At 43.3% G+C, this 19,119-nt stretch overlaps 1 protein-coding gene across 6 annotated transcripts in view; it reads left to right on the top strand.

Annotated features, from left to right (window-relative positions):
- The window catches only part of rif1 (replication timing regulatory factor 1), a 54,432-nt gene that overhangs the window by 5,821 nt on the left and 29,492 nt on the right, over positions 1-19,119 (top strand). For 5 of the 6 annotated variants that reach the window (XR_008572439.1, XM_054787080.1, XM_054787079.1 and 2 more), the window contains 18 exons: positions 1,806-1,884; positions 1,948-2,044; positions 2,113-2,243; positions 2,324-2,418; positions 4,717-4,906; positions 4,982-5,074; positions 10,129-10,267; positions 10,354-10,505; positions 10,581-10,686; positions 11,656-11,835; positions 12,733-12,843; positions 12,918-12,980; positions 15,768-15,868; positions 16,898-16,984; positions 17,057-17,130; positions 17,205-17,385; positions 17,460-17,567; positions 17,641-17,790. Coding sequence is in view for 5 of the 6 variants with exons in the window: in XM_054787080.1 (XP_054643055.1) it covers positions 1,806-1,884; positions 1,948-2,044; positions 2,113-2,243; positions 2,324-2,418; positions 4,717-4,906; positions 4,982-5,074; positions 10,129-10,267; positions 10,354-10,505; positions 10,581-10,686; positions 11,656-11,835; positions 12,733-12,843; positions 12,918-12,980; positions 15,768-15,868; positions 16,898-16,984; positions 17,057-17,130; positions 17,205-17,385; positions 17,460-17,567; positions 17,641-17,790 (2,137 nt within the window). In the remaining variant the exon portion in view is untranslated. Of the gene's footprint in view, positions 1-1,805; positions 1,885-1,947; positions 2,045-2,112; positions 2,244-2,323; positions 2,419-4,716; positions 4,907-4,981; positions 5,075-10,128; positions 10,268-10,353; positions 10,506-10,580; positions 10,687-10,712; positions 11,542-11,655; positions 11,836-12,732; positions 12,844-12,917; positions 12,981-15,767; positions 15,869-16,897; positions 16,985-17,056; positions 17,131-17,204; positions 17,386-17,459; positions 17,568-17,640; positions 17,791-19,119 lie in introns of those variants that run through there. The other variant, XM_054787083.1, reaches the window with a different exon arrangement.

Raw genomic sequence — 19,119 nt, forward strand, 5'->3', positions numbered from 1 at the left:
AACAGGTGTCCATGAAAGAAAAGAGCGTCTCACTGCAGCAATCTCCTGGAGGAGTTGCTCCAGCACTGACCTTGGCAAGGCAGATCCTGAGGAGGGAGGCGGAAATGCAGAGTAGATTAGATTAGCTTGGTTAGGTTAGTGCAGTAGCCGCATTCCAATAGACTGGGCCGATCTGTTGTCCACTGCGGTCTTTCGATGGATCCATCAATCGTGACGGGCAGCTGCTGGACATGTTGGACCGCTGTCTCCGTCTTCCGAATTTTGTGACACAAAATTAGGCAGTGCCTAATCCAATCAGCAGCAATCCTGTTATCAAGGTTCCGAATAGGTAGTTAATTCCCATGTCCTCAACGGAAAGTAGAATCAGCAGGCACGTGACCCTCCACTTCCCCAAACTGTCCATCACGTACCCAGCGGTGAGCATTTGGTCAGGGCAGGTTAATTGGGTGGAGGGACCAGTTCACCAATTTCATGATTTGGATTTAGAGAGCAATACAGAGAGAGGCTCTGTCTGATCTAATTATGTATTACATTTTCTATTCATTTTTTTTAAAATGCATTTTTAATGCGTAATTTTTATGTATTAAAAAAAAAAATGTATTCTATTTTGCAGTCGACTAATATCACCACCTCATTAATTTTTTTAGTTCAATTTGAATTAACGTTATTGTATCAATAATAAAATGTTTTTAAATTGTGTTCCCTTGTTTATCAAGGGGGGATAGGTTCCCAAAGTGAAATCCGTGAAGTAGCCAACTTTATTATTTTTACAATGGTTATACATGTTTTAAGGCTGTAAAAGCCCTCACCATACACTTTTCTCAGACAGGCATGAATATTTTCTCACATTTGTCTTGTTTAAACACTAAAAAAAGTTCAAAGCTTCGTTTGAATTTTAATGATCAACCTACAAGGTCCACCTTCCTTCAGCATGGCCAGAAGTCCAAACTTTGTGCTTTCTCTGCTTTTTGGGTGCGACTGTAGGTGCCTCTGACAAAGCAGAACGTTTCAGTGACATTGTGGGTGTTGTCGGGGATAAAACATGCAAAAATACAACACTGCTTGCGATGGAAACATTGATGTCAATTTGGTAATCTGAACGCATTCTGCACTGCACAGGAAAGTACGGAGGAGATTGATTGATTGACAATGGGCTACAGTCCCTTAGCTGATAATGGACGCAGACACAACGTTTGGGTTCTCCCTCAGCCAATCAGGATGCAGAACACAATGCATGTTCATACGCTGTAAAAAAAATAAATAAAAATAAATAAAAATTCAGTGATATTATTTATATGTATTTATAAACATTTTAAATGACTTTTTCTGATTTGCAATCTTTCATTGGTTCTTTCATCTAATTTTCAAAAATTTTTAAAATTAATTTGAAATTTGTGTAACTGTATTTATAACCATTTTTAATTAATTCTGTTTTGCAGCCGCCTCATTTATTATACAATAAAATTTTCATATAAATAAAGTTTATTTTTATACATTGTTTGTATAATTATTATTTAAAACCTTTTGATCACTTTTTTTGCAGCAGATTTATATTTTAATTATGCCATTTGAATTAATAAAAATAATTTTAAAATTAAATTTGTATTTATGTATTTAGAATTTATATTTTTTAATTTTTTACATTTTCTGTAAATTATTTTTCAGTTTTGCAGCTGGTTCCTATCAGCATCTCTCACTGGTTCTTTCAGTTAATATTACATTTGAATTATTCATAAAAAAATTTGATATTTTTTTTTTTAAGAATGTGTGTTATTTTTGACGTGTGAATTTGTTGTGTTTTGCAGTCGACTGAGTGGAGAGGAAGGTCGGCAGTTTCTTCCGGCAGTCGAGAAGCACTTTACGCGTCTGGGCACCGCCATCTTGGTGAGTTTTACAAGAAGGCGGCGTCACATCCATTCTTAACGCAAGTCTTGGCCTCTCCCTCAGGCTCACATCAGCAGTCCACATGCCGAGCTGAGCCAAGCCGCCCTGCAAGCATTGGGTTTTTGTCTTTACCATTCGCACGTTGTCTCGCGAGTGTCTGGTACGTTCTTTCTGGTTGGAACTGAAGCGTGCGGTTCATGTTAACAAAGCCGCTGTCCTGTTTTCTAGAAACCTTTGCCGCTGATATCCTGTCCGCTCTTTGCTCTGTGGCGTCCAAGTCCACGGAGAAGAACACTTGCACCAGAGCGTTATGGGTCATCTCCAAACAGAGCTTTTCCGCCGACGTGGTGGGCAAGAAAGTGAGCACGCAGACAGGAGCTGGTGGTCCTCCTTGGTTGTTGCACTGATATTCTGACCCATGTCTGTCCGCTTGGGTCAGGTTTCGTCCATACTGGGGACCCTGGAGAGCATTTGGAGCAAAGACGACGTCCTGTCGGTCGTCATGGAGCATGAGGCTTTGAATGTGATCATCAAGTAAGCTCCCGTGGTGTTTAGTGATGGAGGCTAGATGACAGTCTCTTAGGCCTACAGCAGCATTTTAAACCAGTGAAACCTGCTTATAATGTGCACCATGCTACCTTGTCCCATGAAAACTGAAACTTATGACTGATGCGTCGAAGGTGGCCTATTTGTCCAAAAATAGGCATATGTAAGCACATTTTCCATATTTCCCGACCTAAACGAAGCAATTTTAAGCGTAAAAATACAAATATAAGGCATTCAGAAGACTGCAGACGTGATGATATGTTGTGTTGTACACTGGTCACGACGTGTCAGTAACGTTACTGTAATGTTGGGCGAGACGCACAAGCACCAGACTTGTGCGAAGTAACAGGCTCTTACTGCAGCTTTGAATGCTCTCACAAAAACGCACAATCATTCCTAATAGTAGCTACTGTACTGCTGTTGTGGCCATCGTCCACGCCAAACTGAACTTGACTCTGAACCCCCAACGTAACTTTCTGTCTGCTTCTCTTTCAGGTCCAATAGGGAACACATTTACAATAACACACACCATCAAGAGTCTTATTTATGTCTTAACTCAGGGACCCTCAACCACTGGGATACTTTAGGCACATTGATTAAAAAAAAAAAGACACTTTTAAAGAGACAATTTGTAAATGACTACCGGTACATTCAATTTTATGTAAATGGATGTCAACTTTGAAAATATGGGTTTATAAATAAATTATTTTATTTAAAAAAATAATACACAATTACCAAAGTTTTCCATGTTTTTTTGTTGCGAGCGGTGAGCCAATCCACTTTGTTGGACGGTCCTTGAATGCACCATGAAACTTTGTCCCACACTGCACAGACTACTGGACTGTATTTTTCTTTCACCTCATATTTGCTTCATACTGTGTGGGAAAGCAAAGGTCAGATTTGATGCTCTTATTGAGTGCTAATGTGCATATTTCAAATGTTAATTCATGCTAGCACATGTTAGCCTGTTATGACGCACAGCAAACGGCGACATTATGATCTTCTCTCTTAAAAAAAGAAAACTCCAGTCTGGTACTGGTGGACGGTGGCTCTGTATTCATTTAGTGCTTTTCATTTGTTTACACACTGCATAATAAATAAATAGTATTTGCTCCTGTTCCGTTGCAGGACACTTTTGAGAACTTTGAGCCACTTCTCGTCTTAGAAAAGTGAGTCTAAACCCTACCTGGAACGCTGCGTTGGCCTACGTGGCTCTGTGCTGAAATGGTTGGTGCCACGTCTCACTAACAGGACTTTTCCAGTAATGATCAATGATGTTTCCGCTATAGCCACTCCCCTGTCCTCTGGCGTGCCCCAGGGTTCAATCCTTGGGCCTACCATATTCTTACGCTTTTGCTATCCTTACCATTAGGACCACTTATCTAGATGTCTGCATGACAAACAGTGGCTGTCGCAGCACATTGATTTTAGCCCTGATTCACCCCGAGGGCACCCAATTTTAACACTCCTACCCCTCTTTTTGCCCCTGCCGTGGAATTCGACAACAGTCTTAAGTTTGACAAGCAAATTAGTTCTCGATTATTCTAAGGCCCATCAGTCCCTCCACCGCAGGCTCCAGTTGGTGCAAAATGCACCTCCTCACTAATGCTCAAACACACCCATGTCACACCAGTTCTGTTCTCTTTATTGGCTCCTTCTATTTGTGTTCTAGTCCATTAATGGCCTTGATCCAGCACACTTGGCTGAGCGTTTAACTGTCCGTCACCACTCCAGGGCCCTGCGCTCTTCTCAGCACACGACATTGGAAGTCCCGAGGACTTTGGCATTTGCAGCAAAAGTCCCTTCCAGCCACACTTCGGTCTATTACAGAGCTGTCACTTTTTAAATCTCAGTTGAACACTCATATATTCAGACTGGCATTTGACACATGATGATGATAGGTTTTAGATGTTGTTCTATATCTATTTTTACTTGTTTTATATCTTATTCCATACTTGTCTGTTCTTATTTGTTAGTTGCTTTTTATTCTCGTGAAGCACCTTAGGCACCATCGGGATGGTGTAAGGTGCTATACAAATAAACTTTGACGACTCCTCCAACCCCTACCCCAATCCGCCGAGGGTTTGTAGGAATAAGGGCCAGTCCGTGGGTCCAAAAGGGTGTGGGACCCCACTGCACTATGGAACACGTTTTGTGTACTATAGTGGGTAATAGGAGTGTAAAGGTGACTGTAGGGGTGTTGTCTGGAGGGCTCTAATGTTCCATGGATGACGCCTGACTAAGCACAGGTGAAGTCAGTGATGTTTTTTCGATGGATGGTTGCAGGCTGCTGGATCAGGTTCCGGCTCAGATGTCTGAAGACACTGTGCGCTGGGCCAAGCTCATCATCCCCCTGGTGGTGCACTCGGCCTCCAAAGTGCGTCTGCGGGCGGCAGCCGCTATGGAGATGGGCCTGCCTCTGCTCCTCCAAAAGCAGACGGACGTGGCCGCTGTCATCGAGCCCCTCATGTCCACGGTGGGACCCCTGAGGTCTGATGTCTTCCAGATGCTGATTATGGAGACCTGATGGATGTGCTTTTTGTCCTCACAGAAACTGATCCCAGAGCTGCAGAAGCTTTTCATGGCCAAGAACGAAACAAACGTCCTGAAGCTCTGGCCCCTATTTGTCAAACTTCTAGGCAAGGTAAGCGTTCATTTTTAGCAAGAACCTCGTTGCATGCAAAGCAAAAAACATTTCAGGTACCTGCGGTTAAAGGTTGAATTAGTTTTCAGTAGAGTCGTCCCACATCATGCTTCAGATGTTGTGGCTTCACACTGATTGTTTTTCAAAAACATGAATGAACGAGAGAAGCACTCGGAGCGCAGAACTCCGTCAAGCTCCGTAGTGCCTCCCCCAATTTTATTCACACCAAAATAAGAATCCTACGCTTTGTGGATCAGTCGTCAATATTTTATACAACTTGTTGGAAGCGAAGTGCTCTGACCATTTTTTTGTGGAGTTATATACGCAATGTTCCTATCTTGCAATGTTAAAGAATTCTTTAAAAGAATTCTTAAAAAAAATTCCTGGATCCAGACAGTGTTCTGGATTACGCCCAAGATTTTATCAGTTCTTCCATATCCCATTGCCCACAATTCCTGAAAAGTTCGTCCAAATCCATTCAGAACTTTCCATTTATTTTGAACACAAACAAACACCAACCAGATAAACGCTGGCAAAAACATAACCTCGGTGCTGCGCTTGGCGGAGGTAATTAGTTTTCAGTACAGTCATCCCTCACCACATCATGCTTTGAATTTTCTGGCTTCACTCTAATAGTTTTTCAGAAATGCTCTTTTGTAGTTGAATATGGCCGGTTATTAGTAAAAAAATATGCACTCAAGTCTTTTTTGCCTAAATGAAGCATTGTCAAGCATAAAAATGGTTAAATGAAGTAAAATGGAAAACATCTTAAGACCAGTTCAAAAATTGCTAGGCATTGCATTTTGCACATTTGGATCTTAATGAGGTTTTAAGTAGAGCTACAATATTTAAAAACAAGAAGGGGGGAGTGAGACAAAAAGCACTTTGAAAAAATAATTTATTGAAAACAATTAAACTGCAATAGGCTGTTTATCAGCTGATCAAAGGTTTAAGACCACAGGCTATAAAAGCCATAATCTGCTAAAAATGTTCATTTTCTGTCAGGCATTCCCACTATCGTGCCCTCCGGATGGCTAAAGCTAAGAAGCTTTCTCTTTTTCAACGTGGTGGGATTGTGGAGCTGCATAAGCAAGGCCTCTCGCAGCGTGCCATTGCTGCTGAGGTTGGGTGCAGTAAATCAGTCATTCTACTTTTTTTGAAAGATCCTGAGCATTATGGAACACAAAAGTCAAGCGGCAGACCCAAAAAAATCACACCTGCGCTGAGCTGGAGGATCCAATTGGCTGTCTATTAAGACACAGGGCGGTCTTCCACCCACATTAAGGTCCTTACTGGTGCCGACTGCAGCGCAATAACCATCAGACGCCATCTGCGGGAAAAGACAATTCAAAGACCTCGTCTCCTTCAATGCCACAAAAGTGCCCGTTTAGACTTTGCCAGGGAGCATCAAACATGGGACATTGAAAGGTGGAAAAAGGTTTTATTCTCTGATGAGGAAAAAATGTAACCTTGACGGTCCAGATGGCTTCCAACGTTACTGGCATGACAAGGAGATCCCACCTGAGATGTTTTCTACCCGGCACAGTGGAGGGTAGTCCATCATGATCTGGGGTGCTTTTTCATTCAGTGGAACACCGGAGCTTCAGGTGGTGCGGGGTCATAAAACGGCGGCCGCTTACGTGCAGATGTTGCGGCAGGCATCCCTCATGACTGAGGGCCCTCGTCTGTGTGGTAACAGCTGCGTTCTTCAACAGGACAACGCTGCAGTTCACAATGCTGGCTTGACCAAGGACTTCTTCAGGGAGAATAACATCACTCTTTTGGACTCTTTTTGTTACGGTGGTGAGTGAGGTGGGCCACAGAATGCGGAGGCAGGAGGAGCGAATCACCATTCTTTAATGCAATATATTTCCAGGTGGGAGTAACAGTAGATATAACCGAAGGCGCTGAGGTCCGCAGCTTGCGGAACCCCAAGAGTCAGTCACAAAAACTACAAAATATTACAAATGTCCAGGTAAGGGACAACTGGAAAGGGACCCAGCTGTGGAGACGCTGATCATGGAAGGTGCGGCGGCGAGCTGTGAACATACTGGAAAGTCCTGCAAGGAATCGGGGTCTCACAGCTGCCCCTACTTAGTCTTAAGTAGGGGATGGACCAATTAGGTGTATGTGTGTCCAGTTGTCCCAGCCTTTGCTGCCGGTCCAGCTGTGGGAGCGAGAGAAAGAAAAGGGCGCACCAGCAGGTGATTGTCACACTTTTAAATCCCATAGAGAACATTTGGGGATGGATGGCAATGGACGTTTATAAAAATGGCCATCAGTTCCAGACAGTTGATGCCCTTGGTGAAGCCATCTTCACCACTTGGAGCAATGTTCCCACTAGCCTCCTGGAAACACTCGCATCAAGCATGCAAGTGATGAACAAGAACGGTGGAGCTACTCATTACTGAGTCCGACTAGGAACATTTTTTGTTCTGGTTTGGAGAGTTTTTTATTTTTTTGAGCGATGGTCTTTTGATCAGCTGATAAACAGCCTATTTCAGTTGAATTGTTGTTTTCAATAAATTACTTTTTCAAAATGTTTTGTCTCACTCCCCCTTCTTGTTTTTGCATATTGTAGCTCTACTTAAAACCTCATTAAGATCCAAATGTGCAAAATGCAAATTCTAGCAATTTTTAATTTAGATTAAAAGGTAAGATGATTTGTGGTTTGGAGAAAGCTGCGTGGTGAAAACCAGGCAAGACTGACGTATGGCATGGCTATTATTACGACTTGTCTGCACCCTTAATCACCAAGTGCTTCTATTGACGCTCACTACATTTGGCTAAGTGGCAGCTTTCAAGCTAGCATCAGTGATATACAAAAACATCAATATAACATGTGACGTGGGCCAGCACTCCTCATTCTGAAGGCCATAGGCAGATTAAGTTGAAATGGCAACAGATAGAAGGTCAAGGTTTATTTAAGAATAAGAACAAGTAGAACAATTAAAACATTTAATACAATAAAAAAAAAAAATACAACTAAAAATGTCTAAATGAGCTTGCCTTAAAGGCCAGTCAATAAAGGTGCTGATTTAAAACGTTCTGCGGGAGCATTTGCCGGTGGAGAGAGTTCCATAGTTTGGAGGTCTGTCACCTCTTGTTTTCAGTCTGGTCCTGGGGAAATGTAAAACAGACTTGTTACAAGACCTCAGTGTTCTGGTGGGAGTGTGCAAATGAGTTAAATAGGAGGGGGCTAGGCCATTTAGGCATTTAAAAACCAGCAATAAAATCTTAAAATGAATTCTAAAACTAAACCGGTAGCCAGTGGAGTGAAGCAAGCACAGTAGTGATGTGTTCGTAACGTTTACTCCCCGTGAGCAGGCGAGCAGCTACATTCTAGACCAGTTGAAGTCTATGAATGGAAGACGGGGCAAGGCCAAAGTAGAGAGAGTTGCAATAGTCCAGACGTGAGCGTATGAAAGACCCTTTCAAATTGTTTTTTTTCTGGAATATATGGCCTCACTTTAGCAAGAGACCTGGGCTGATAGAAACTTGCTTTAATCACTGAACTGATTTGGTTGTCAAGATAAACACCAAGGTTTTTTTTACACAGGGGCGGCAAAGGGACGAAAGACACTGTTGACGTCAATGGGGGGGCTGTGTCCCCAAAGATCACAACCTTGCTTTTATTTTCATTCAATTTCAGAAAGTTAGTTGACAGGCAGGTTTTTACGTCGTGGAGACAGTTGTTTTTTCTTTTTAAGCCCTAAGAATAAGTTTTGGATTGTAGGGGTAGATATATTTAAACATTGTCATGTCATTGTCAAATGTTGTTTTTGAAAAATTTAACCCAGTGGCAGCAAGTACAGTTAAAAACAAAACGGGACCTAAAATAGAGCCTTGGGGCATCACGTACCTGAGGGGGGAAGTCTTTGACGAAAATGGAGCAAGACTGACAGAGTGGGTGTTGGGTTAAGTTTGACTGGAACCAATGGAGTCCTACGTATGCCTCCAGTGCTGTTTCTGTACTATGACAGGATTCAAAACCAGACAGAAATGTTTCAGTAATGTTGTTTGACTTGAGGTGCCATTCTAGCTGGGAAAAGACCACTCTTTTCAAAACTTTTGACAGGAACGGGAGTTCAGAAATGGGTCTGTAATTTGCCAGGACGGAGGGGTCTGTAGTGTCTGTACTACAGTGTTTGAATTTACATAACCAAACATGAGAGAAGCATTTAACAACCTTAAAATACGAGGACCAACTGTATGAAACACATCTTTCAGCAGTTTGGCAGGGAGGCTATGTGCAGGGCTACCGACTTAGACGGCTCAGACAATACTAGGGGCTTGAAATCTTTGAGTACGGCTGTGCACCCAAAAACATAGATGGTGCTGCGCAATCAGATCCACAGGTGGAAAAGTTGTCGATTTCAAAGAAAGAACAATACTATGCAGAGGGAACTACTCCAGGAGATTCAGGTGGATTTACTATCCTGCTTATAGTATGAAATAGAATCTGAGGTCTATGACTGTTGCTGGACATACAGTGTATTGACTCTTAGCAGACTTGACAGCTTTTTGATCATCTTTTCTTTTTTTAAAGCCCCTAGGACACTTTCAACTTGGCGGCACTCACGTCAGAGTCCACGAGTGGAGTCGTTTAGCCACGGTTCACCAGCAGGCTTAGCCCGCCTGTTAGCAAAAGGAGCTTTATTTAAAATGGCAGTGCAGGTTGAGTTAACGAGTGAAGGCAATTCACTTTCCACCTGTAGCGGACAGATCAAAAGTGGCAGAAAATGACAGGGACACCATATTGGATAATAGAAGCGTAAAGGTGACTGTAGGGGTGTTATTTCATGTTTAGAGGGCTCTAATGTCTATTAAGGTGTATTAAGAAGGTGGTAAACAGGTTTGCTATGCTCTACCTAAATACCAAAATATTCCTTTTTAAAAATAACGAATCCTTCTCTGTGGAAATGAACATGCGTATCACGGGCGGGTCTGGAACCAACTAACAGTGATAATTGAGGGATTATATGAGAGTCCATTGCCACTTGTACCTCCAAGAATGTGTCCGAGTAAGAACTCCTGTGATGTGTGGTGGTCAGATGCTGCATCGCGGTGGTCCGTTCATCAACTCTCTGCTCCACCTGGAGGAGCTGGGCTTTCGCAGCTCATCTCCCACCGTGAAGAAGATCGCCTTCATCGCCTGGAAGAGCCTAATCGACAACTTTGCTCTCAATCCGGGTCAGCGTCTTTGTCTTACCTTCCACTGGTTTTGATCTCCTCTCGCTGGATCCAAGTCTGAACTCTTGTTTCTTCTGTCTCCCAAGACATCCTGTGCAGCGCCAAGCGAATGAAGCTCCTCATGCAGCCCCTCATGTCCATCAACATCAGGACGGAGGCGCTGATGCTCACTAAGGTGGAGGTGTGGTGGTACCTGGTGGTCCAGCTGGGCCCTCACCTGTCACCTCACTTTGATCAGGTCTGATATGTTCTCACCAAGGCTTGTTGAGGCAATTGCATTTCTTGTATATTAAATTCCTTGTGTCTCTCTCAGGTGTCAGTTCCTTTGCTGCAATGCACTTTTGGATCGGATTCCTCCTCGGCGCAGGGCACCCCCGCCAGGGGGGCCGTTCAGAATGGAGCTGCAGTAGCTAAAGCTGGTAGGATGAGGAGCCATGACGTCTAACCGCTGTCTGCCAAGTAGATAAATATTACCACCATCACCCTTTCAAACTAGCTCCGCAGCTTTACAGATGCCATGTCTGCTCTGCAGGTGACACACGGTGGTATTAGTCATAGTAAAAGGCATAGAAAGGAGGTAGTTGATACGCAACAATTCACTTTTTTGGAAAAATGGGCCATTATTTGATTCAAAACATAATGCACTGTTAGAAATCCCACAGTTTTCGCGTGTTTAATGCGAGCGACGACTTGTCCCACTATGTTGAATGGGCCTTGAACGCACCATGTAACTTTGTCCCATGCTACATAGACTATTATACTGTATTTTTAGCCTTTTTCTTTCACCTCATATTTGCTCCCAAATGCTGATACTATGTGGGAATGCATAAAGGTAAGATTTGATGACCTTATTGAGTGCTAATGTGCATATTTGTTCTCTGGAAAAACAAAAGTCCAGGCTGGTACTGGTGGATGGTGGCTCTGTATTCATTTAGTGCTTTTAATATGATGTTCATGTCTTACTTTCACACAATACATCATACATAACATCAATGAGATGGCTATAATGTATGCTGATGTGTTTAAAATCTTTCGCGGTGACTAGCTAACGTGTTGCTAATGCTGTTTACATGCATTGTGGTCCAGCCCAGGCTATCACGTTGTTTGAGACGGACTGTCAAGTGGTTGCTAGTCTTGTGATACCCGGTGCATGTCTCTACAATCCATTCATCTAAGGATGGTGATATCTAGGAGGCTGATACCCATACAACCACAGCTCTCGCTTGTCAAACCAGATATGCGGTCACATCAGTTCATCCTTCACCACCTACTACGTATGTGTGCATAGTTGAATGTAGGCTGTATTTCATGGGTTTCCTGTCCATGTGTGGTCGTAGCCAATTTGGCTTGGGCTAGTTGAACATCTGTGCTGGCGTTTCTCCTCCCAGCGGGCCTGCCGAGCTTCAACAGCACGGCCCCTACCACTCGACTCAGCCTGAACTCCAGCATCCAGCTGCCCTCCACCTTCCCCTCCATCCAGCAGCTGGGCCTGGAGATGCTGCTGCACTACTTCCTGGGACCCGAGGTTGTCGCCGCGGCAGCCAAGAGCAAGCTTGTGCTTACTCTGGGTGAGTACTCCACCTGGAACCTTGACTTGTAGCCACGCTACACACGTGACACTCAGTCAGCTTCGTTACAGTCAGTTATTATCACTGGAAATGATGAAATTATAACCAGGATGTGTATTTAACTAAAATGTAAACAAAATGGCGTATTCATTGGAGACAGGCTTAGTTCCTAAATGTGAAAACTCATTTCAGTAATCCCTCATTTCCATCAACCCCTCGTTTTTGGCCTTTAATTGGTTCCCGCCCAAATTTCCTCATTGTAAGATTCCTTATTTATAAATAGGATATTTTGGTAGTTACAGCATAGAAAACCGGTTTACCACCTTCAAAATATGATTTTTAATGTTATTAGGCCCCCAGACATGAAATAACACCCCTAGAGTCACCTTTACACTCATATTACCCAATAGAGTAAACTTACTAAGAGAAAATAAGACATAGAAAACCTGTTTACCACCTTCTTAATACACCTTTTAATATTATTAGAGCCCTGTAGACGTGAAATAACACCTCTGTAGTCGCCTTTACGCTCCAATTACCCAATATACTGTAGTAGACATAAGAGAAAATAAGACAGATAAGGAATAAATAAAAGTCACGTGTAATAAATGCATTCCGGACGGATGGAGGACAGGAAGCGATGTCGGGGTTTTAGATTGGAGTGGATTACGGGTGCAACGGTAGCCTGTGTTATGATGATTGTTGTTGTACCTGTTGTGAGCCCATTCACATTTGGAATTCATAGAACAAACCACACCAGGAAGTTGCTTACAGCCACAGCTAATGTTTTTTGACCCGGCTCTGATGGGGTGACCCTGGCGGTTATTTGTCCTTGTACGACCCCTACGACTCTGGTTCATTGAAAAGAGACATTGAAAAGGTTGTTTTGCTTTCTAGAACCTTTAAGGTATCCCCTCTTGAGTGCTACCTCCTCCTTCGGCAAACATGCAGCTGTGCTCATCTCCAGCATCAAAGATGGCTTCAGCAGCGCTGGCAAAGAAGCTCCAGGTGCTCAACTATGACACTTCCCTGAAACACTGCAGCCCTGATCTTTAACATGCATTACTGCCTTCTTTTTGTAGGGGCACTTTTGGGACTTCTGTGGAATCACCTTGTTCATTTTGTCAGCTCAACCATCGAGTCTGGTAAGGTTCTCCCGTGCTGCAATCAGGAAAGTATTCACAGTGCTTCACGAGTTACACATTTTAGGTTACAGTTAGGCCTGCCACCATAATCAATACATCAATGGCGATAAATCAGAACAAAATGTAGCTGGTCTGGCTATATTGAAATGTTCACATGTGTTTGTTTTCCTCCTCACTGTCTACCAAGCAGGCTGGATGACAAGAGGGTTCACTCTGTGCATCGGTGCCAACACATGAGCATGTTGGTTCTATGGCGGAATGAATAGAGTGAGCGAACCCTCCTGTCAGGCACCTAGTCTCTTTGCTACACGCTAGCCAGTGCAGTACATGCTAGCTGTGTGTGTGGTGTGCCACACGACCGAATACTTCCTTGCAGCCTGTTGTGTATAAAACACCATCTGCCTTTTCTACCTTTTTGCGTTCTTTAGTAATCAGCGGTAGAACATGGGTAAGTTTCAGGAAAATAGCAGTTCCTGACTAAAAAAAAAAGGCGAGAAAAGCAGCTTTTTGTGGAAAAAATAAATTTCAAGCATAACTTTCACTGCTTTTGTGACAGCTCAAATATCTAAACAACTGTACCTATATTATACCTAAATATTGTGATTTTTATTGAAGTGTAATTTTTGCTGTTTTTTGTCTTGTCTTGTTTGATTTTTAAGAGCTGTTCATATCCCAATTTCAATGTTAAACTCTTGAGGAATTAAAGTTTACTGTTTTTGATACTTACATTACCATGCCGTGTAGTATCGTCACATTAATTAAAAAATGGTCTAAAAATAATGTTGACTATATCATTTATTGGCAAAAATTTGTTTTCATGACGGGCATAGAGTCAACCGCTTACAGCCTTATTCCAAAATAAATATCAATTAATTTTTCTCCTGAAAATTCTACACACAACACGCAATGATGGCAGCATGCAAAGTATTTCTTTAATGTTTGCAACTGTATTCAGGAAGTAAGAAATCACATGTGCATAAGTATTCACAGCCTTTGCCATGAAGCTGAAAATGGAGTTCTTTTGCATCCCATTGCCACTGATCATCTTTATACCAAGAGTGAACTCAAATGAATTGTCTGCACAGCTTTGAGACAGGATGGCATTCAGGAATGTCCTGGAGTGCACCAGCCAGATCCCAAACTTCTATCTTCAGAGAACATTTGTGGAGGGATGTGAAAGTGTACACTGATGCTTCCCATCCCGAGCTGATGGAGTTTGGGAGGGGCTGCACAGAGGAATGGTGGAAAGTGTCCAAAAATATGCTAGATTACTTTACTTTCAAAAATATTTGAGGCTGGAATTTCAACAAAGGCTGTGAATACTTACGGAATTACACGCGATTTCTTACTTTTTTTTTGTTTCTTTGCAAACATTCAAAAGAAGAAAAAAAATTCATATTGTCATGCTGGGGTGTTGTGTGTGTGTGTGTGTGTGTGTGTGTGTGTGTGTGTGTGAGAGAGTAAAAAAAATGAATTTACTCCATAACATAAAAAGGGAAGTGCTGTGAATACTTTGTGTATGAACTAGGCATGGGGCGCCAACCTTGGGCAAAAATATGGTTTGGGAGATTCTCGGTATACAACCAAAAATGCTGAAATCTTTCAACTAGAAAAGCACTCAGAGAGCACACACCTCCGCCGAGGGCCACAGTCCCCCCCATATTGTGATTTACAACGAAAATATTAGTCCTATGTTTATTTTATCTACATATTTTGATTCCTTGACCAGGAAAACATACCATGGAAGGGTTTAAATGACTTGAATGCTAACAATGTAAACATGCTAACATCATTGTGCTAACATGCACCTAGCTTAATAGCGCTAAGTTTATGTAGAAGTGCCTACCTCTGAAAATGCTAAAAATGTTAGTATAATTATGTTACCATGTTAACATGATCATGCTAACACCTAGCATGATAGCGCTAAGTGTTCATATTCATGAAAATCACGACAAATGCGGGTATGCCCATGTTAGCATGCTAGCAATGTTAACATGATAATGTTGGCATGCTAACACCTAGCGTAATAGTGTCTACTTATGAAAATGGCTAAAAATGCTACAATACAAATGTCAGCATGCTAAGTGCCCGTATAAGTGTCTACCCATGAAAATAGCAAAAAGTGTTAACTTTAGCATGATAGCACAATGTAACGGGAAGGCTAAGTGCCCCAAAAAAGTGCTCTGACCATATTTTTTGTGGAGTTTTTATGCACAGATGCCGAAAATGGTCCCATAACTCTCAATGTTAAAGAATCCTTAAAAAAAAAAAAAAATCCTGGATCCAGATGGTGATCTGGATCACCCCCAAAATTTCACCAGTTCTTCCAAATCCCATTTCCCACAATTCCTGAAAATGTCATCCAAATCGATTCAGAACAAGTCATGGCCCGATGTTCTTATTTAAAAAAGCAAACTGCAAATAAATCTTTGAAACCGCTAATGGACCCATGCCTAGTATGGACTGTAAATGCTTATTGTGGCTGCCGCACTACGAGGAGGGTTCTAGAAGCCGTAGTTCCCGCCCGAGCGGGGCCACATAGAGCACCCCTGATTGGGTCCGGGGTTCCGGTCAGTCTGGAGGAGGATGGAGAGACCTCGTCCCGGCCTCCTGCCCGACTCATTGCCACTTTGATCAGTTTAAGTCTGAGCACGGGCTGCCGTGAAGAGAGAGAACCGCTGAGGGGTTCGTCCCCAATGATGATGATTGTTCTCCAGCGGTCGTGTGCCTCTACTGTACAGTAGGAGCTTTATGTCCATGGTTCTGATGGCTTTCTTCGTCCTGCAGGCAGTAAGAAGGACAGACAGGGCAGTGAAGTCCTGACGCTGATGCTGCAAGCCCTGCAGAGCATCATTCACTCAGGAGCTCTCCCTGCAGATAAAGTCCTGGTAGGAACGTCCTTCATGCTTGTTTCAAGAAATGCTCTTAGTGGAGAATTGGAAAAGTACAAATGGCTGAAAACAGTCCAGAAAGTGTCTTTCCCCACTAATAATCCAATATGACAACAGAAAACGTGGAGCATGCTTAAGCATGCTCGCAAATCCCACCAAATACATCTACATTCAAAACATGGCAAAAGGAAATGATGTGGTGTCTTTGAACGCAACCCCTGACGGCTCATGCTGACATGGCTACAGTGTGATTCTGCTACTATGATAGAGACCAGTGTTGGCCAAATACATTTTCGTTAATACATCCAAATATATAACATGGCCTGTCTTTTTATCTTTTTCTTCATTTCTTACAGTAAGAAAAGGGCATATTTCACATAGTGATGGATTCGTTTGAAAACAGTGATTAACTCATTCAATCCCAGCCGTTTTTCAAAAGACAACCCCTCCAGTAGCGGCCATTTTACATCGATCTTCCAAGGCACACAGAATATTGTGTTGTATGGCTATATAAACATGGAACCTACCAAAAGAAACATTGCACTCCCGTCATTCATCAGGAAAAAAAAGTTTTTGTATTTTTTTTCCGTTCTTTAGTAATCAGCAGTAGAACATAGGTACGTTTCGGTAAAATATCAGTTCCTGACTAAAAAAAAGGGAGAAAAGCAGCTTTTTGTGAAAAGATACATTTCAAGCATGACTTTCACTTTGGCACAAATGTTTTTGCAAAAAAAAAAAAAAAAACCTTCAAAGACGTGTAAATACCTCTCTTGGATCGGGCTTTGGGTCTCATAAAAACGTATAAAGACATCTTTGGTATTGAATGAGTTGAGCGAACCACAACTCTTATTTGGCTGGATGGCTTCCTGTCCGCCCACGGCGGGGGTGTTCAGTGGTGGAAAAAGGGCACTCGTGATAATGCATTTATTTTTCGTAATATTTTCCCGATAGACGGGCAGAGCCCCAAACACCTGACACGCTAAATGTTAAGGAACCTCGCTGCTTTGGCTTTCTTTCATCCTTCAGGTTCTCTTTGAGGGCACCGTCAAAGGCATCTCCCCTCGTGTCCTAGGCTCCGCCTCCTACCAAGTGGGCAAGATGGACGTGCTGAACGTGAGCGCCTGGACTCTGCTGTGTTTTTACTGCCGGCCATCTCGGAGATGACCAAACCTGTGTTCTTTTCAGGGAACGCCCGCGCTCTTCCTGATTCTTCTCCTCTTGGACAGCAGCAGGCTCGCCACCTACATCGAGGACGCCAGGTCAGACTGATCTGGCTATCTGCTGCTGACTGCTTATGAAAGACATTCGTGTGTGTGTGTGTGTGTGTGTTCAGGTTTTATCAGTGCCTCAAGACGCTGGTGGGCTGCGGCTTGTCAGGCCCAACCTCCCCGCTGGCGTTTGGCGAGGCCGTGCTGGGTGCTGTCAGCCGCGGCGCCGCCTCTGTGCCAAGCAAGGAGCACCTGCTGAGAATGTGGAGTGTGATGGTGGGCCCGCTCACGGACACCATAACTCAGGTGGGAGGGTCTTATAGGTGGGGGTGGTTCCCCGATGATGTCACAGACGATGCTGAGCCTTCTGGGTGTTGCAGTCTAATGAAGTCAACCAAGGAGATGCTTTGGAGCACAACTTCAGCGCCATGCACTCAGCCTTGTTGTTCCCCGTCACGCACCTGCTGAGTGGACCGCCTCTGCAGCAGGTTAGCTTACGTTCACCTTATGTTGGTTATTTAGCTAACATCTTCAGCTTGTCCCATGCTGTCATGTCTGTAGGCAGCCCACAAGTCCATGCTGGCCACATGGTCCAAACTCTACAAGGTGTTTGCACGCTGCTCCTCTTTGGTGGTCACGGCCGAGGAGAACGTCTGCTGTGAGGAGCTGTGTGCCAAGATGGCCGCCACGGTGGACCGGGAGGCCTTGACGGTAAAAACACTTCAACATGGAGTCAACTTTTTATACCGGCATATGATCACGGCTCCATGTTAAGCTTGTATTTCCTTTTCTCTTTTATATGAAATCACCCAAAAACAGGCTTTGTGAGTACTCAGCCTGTTCGTCTTATGTTACAATGTTTGCGGGAGGAACCAACACAATCAACTAGACGAAAAGACTTGTATATAATAAGGCAGAAGTTGTTTGAAAAGAAAAAAAAGGTGCAAAACGTGCCAACACTGCCATCTGGTGGTCACAACGAGATACAACAGACATTTCAAAGATTTCAAAAATGAAAGCGGTTGCTCCAGTTGGTTTCTTTTTTAAATGGATGAGTATTGATAAATAAAAAGATTAGTTAGGTATAGTTAGTCTAAAAAATCAGCGCGTTACATGCTCTGCATTATTAAAGGGCCCCCCCTCACTCTGTTGGCGGCGCGGCGACAGTGCTGCTTTTAGCAGTCATAATCTTTTGGAGCTCCTCGTAACGCTCCCGAAGTACCTTTAAGTAAAATACACCAGCCGGGAAAGTGACTTTTTTTTTCAGCGGAAGTAGAAAAATATGTCTAACGCCCCCTTTCGTGCGAACGCGCACTGAGAACAAAGCCAAGAACCGGACTTGACAAAGTTGGTAACCGCCGTCGTGGGACCAATGAAGTCTGGTTGTGTTGAGCTGCAGAGTGAGCACAAATCCTGGCTGTGTGACCGTGTGGGAGTGCTACACTGTGCTGCCATCTGTTGTCAACAGAGAGGCGTGGCTTGCCATGATGCATTTGGGTCAATTATGCTAAAAAATGTAACCTCATTAACTCCTTCGATCTCAGCCATTCTTCAAAGTTGATCACCCTCACGCCTGGCAATTTTAGACTATTTTGAGTGATTTCAGGTACACAGAATATTGTGTTCTATGGAGGGAAAGGCTTCTTGAGATGTCATCTGTACTTCTGTGAAGAAGGTGTCGGACGTTTCGCTCCTCATCCGAAGAGCTTCGTCAGCGAACTAATAAGTGCTGGTAGCCTAGGCCTTAAATACAGTAAGAGCCTTACACTAAGCCTGGGCGGAGTAGTGGTATAATCCTTTCCTGCCATTAGCACCTCCGATAAAAGGGAAGTGTCGCTCCCTGAGTTGGGTATGAACGACTCTGATACTGGCTCGTTAGCATCTATTGTTCTGGCTCGGCCCTGGCTCCACCTCATTTGCAAGACTAAGAGCTGTGGGTTTTGGTCTCAGTAACCTGCTGAACACAGGGTCCAAATTAAACCTCAAACCACCATTCCGATTCAATGATGGGTTCTGTTGTTTGACAAAAATAGCTTCCTT

The sequence above is a fragment of the Dunckerocampus dactyliophorus genome, chromosome 9 (assembly GCF_027744805.1).
Source record: "Dunckerocampus dactyliophorus isolate RoL2022-P2 chromosome 9, RoL_Ddac_1.1, whole genome shotgun sequence".
Lineage (NCBI taxonomy): Eukaryota > Metazoa > Chordata > Actinopteri > Syngnathiformes > Syngnathidae > Dunckerocampus > Dunckerocampus dactyliophorus.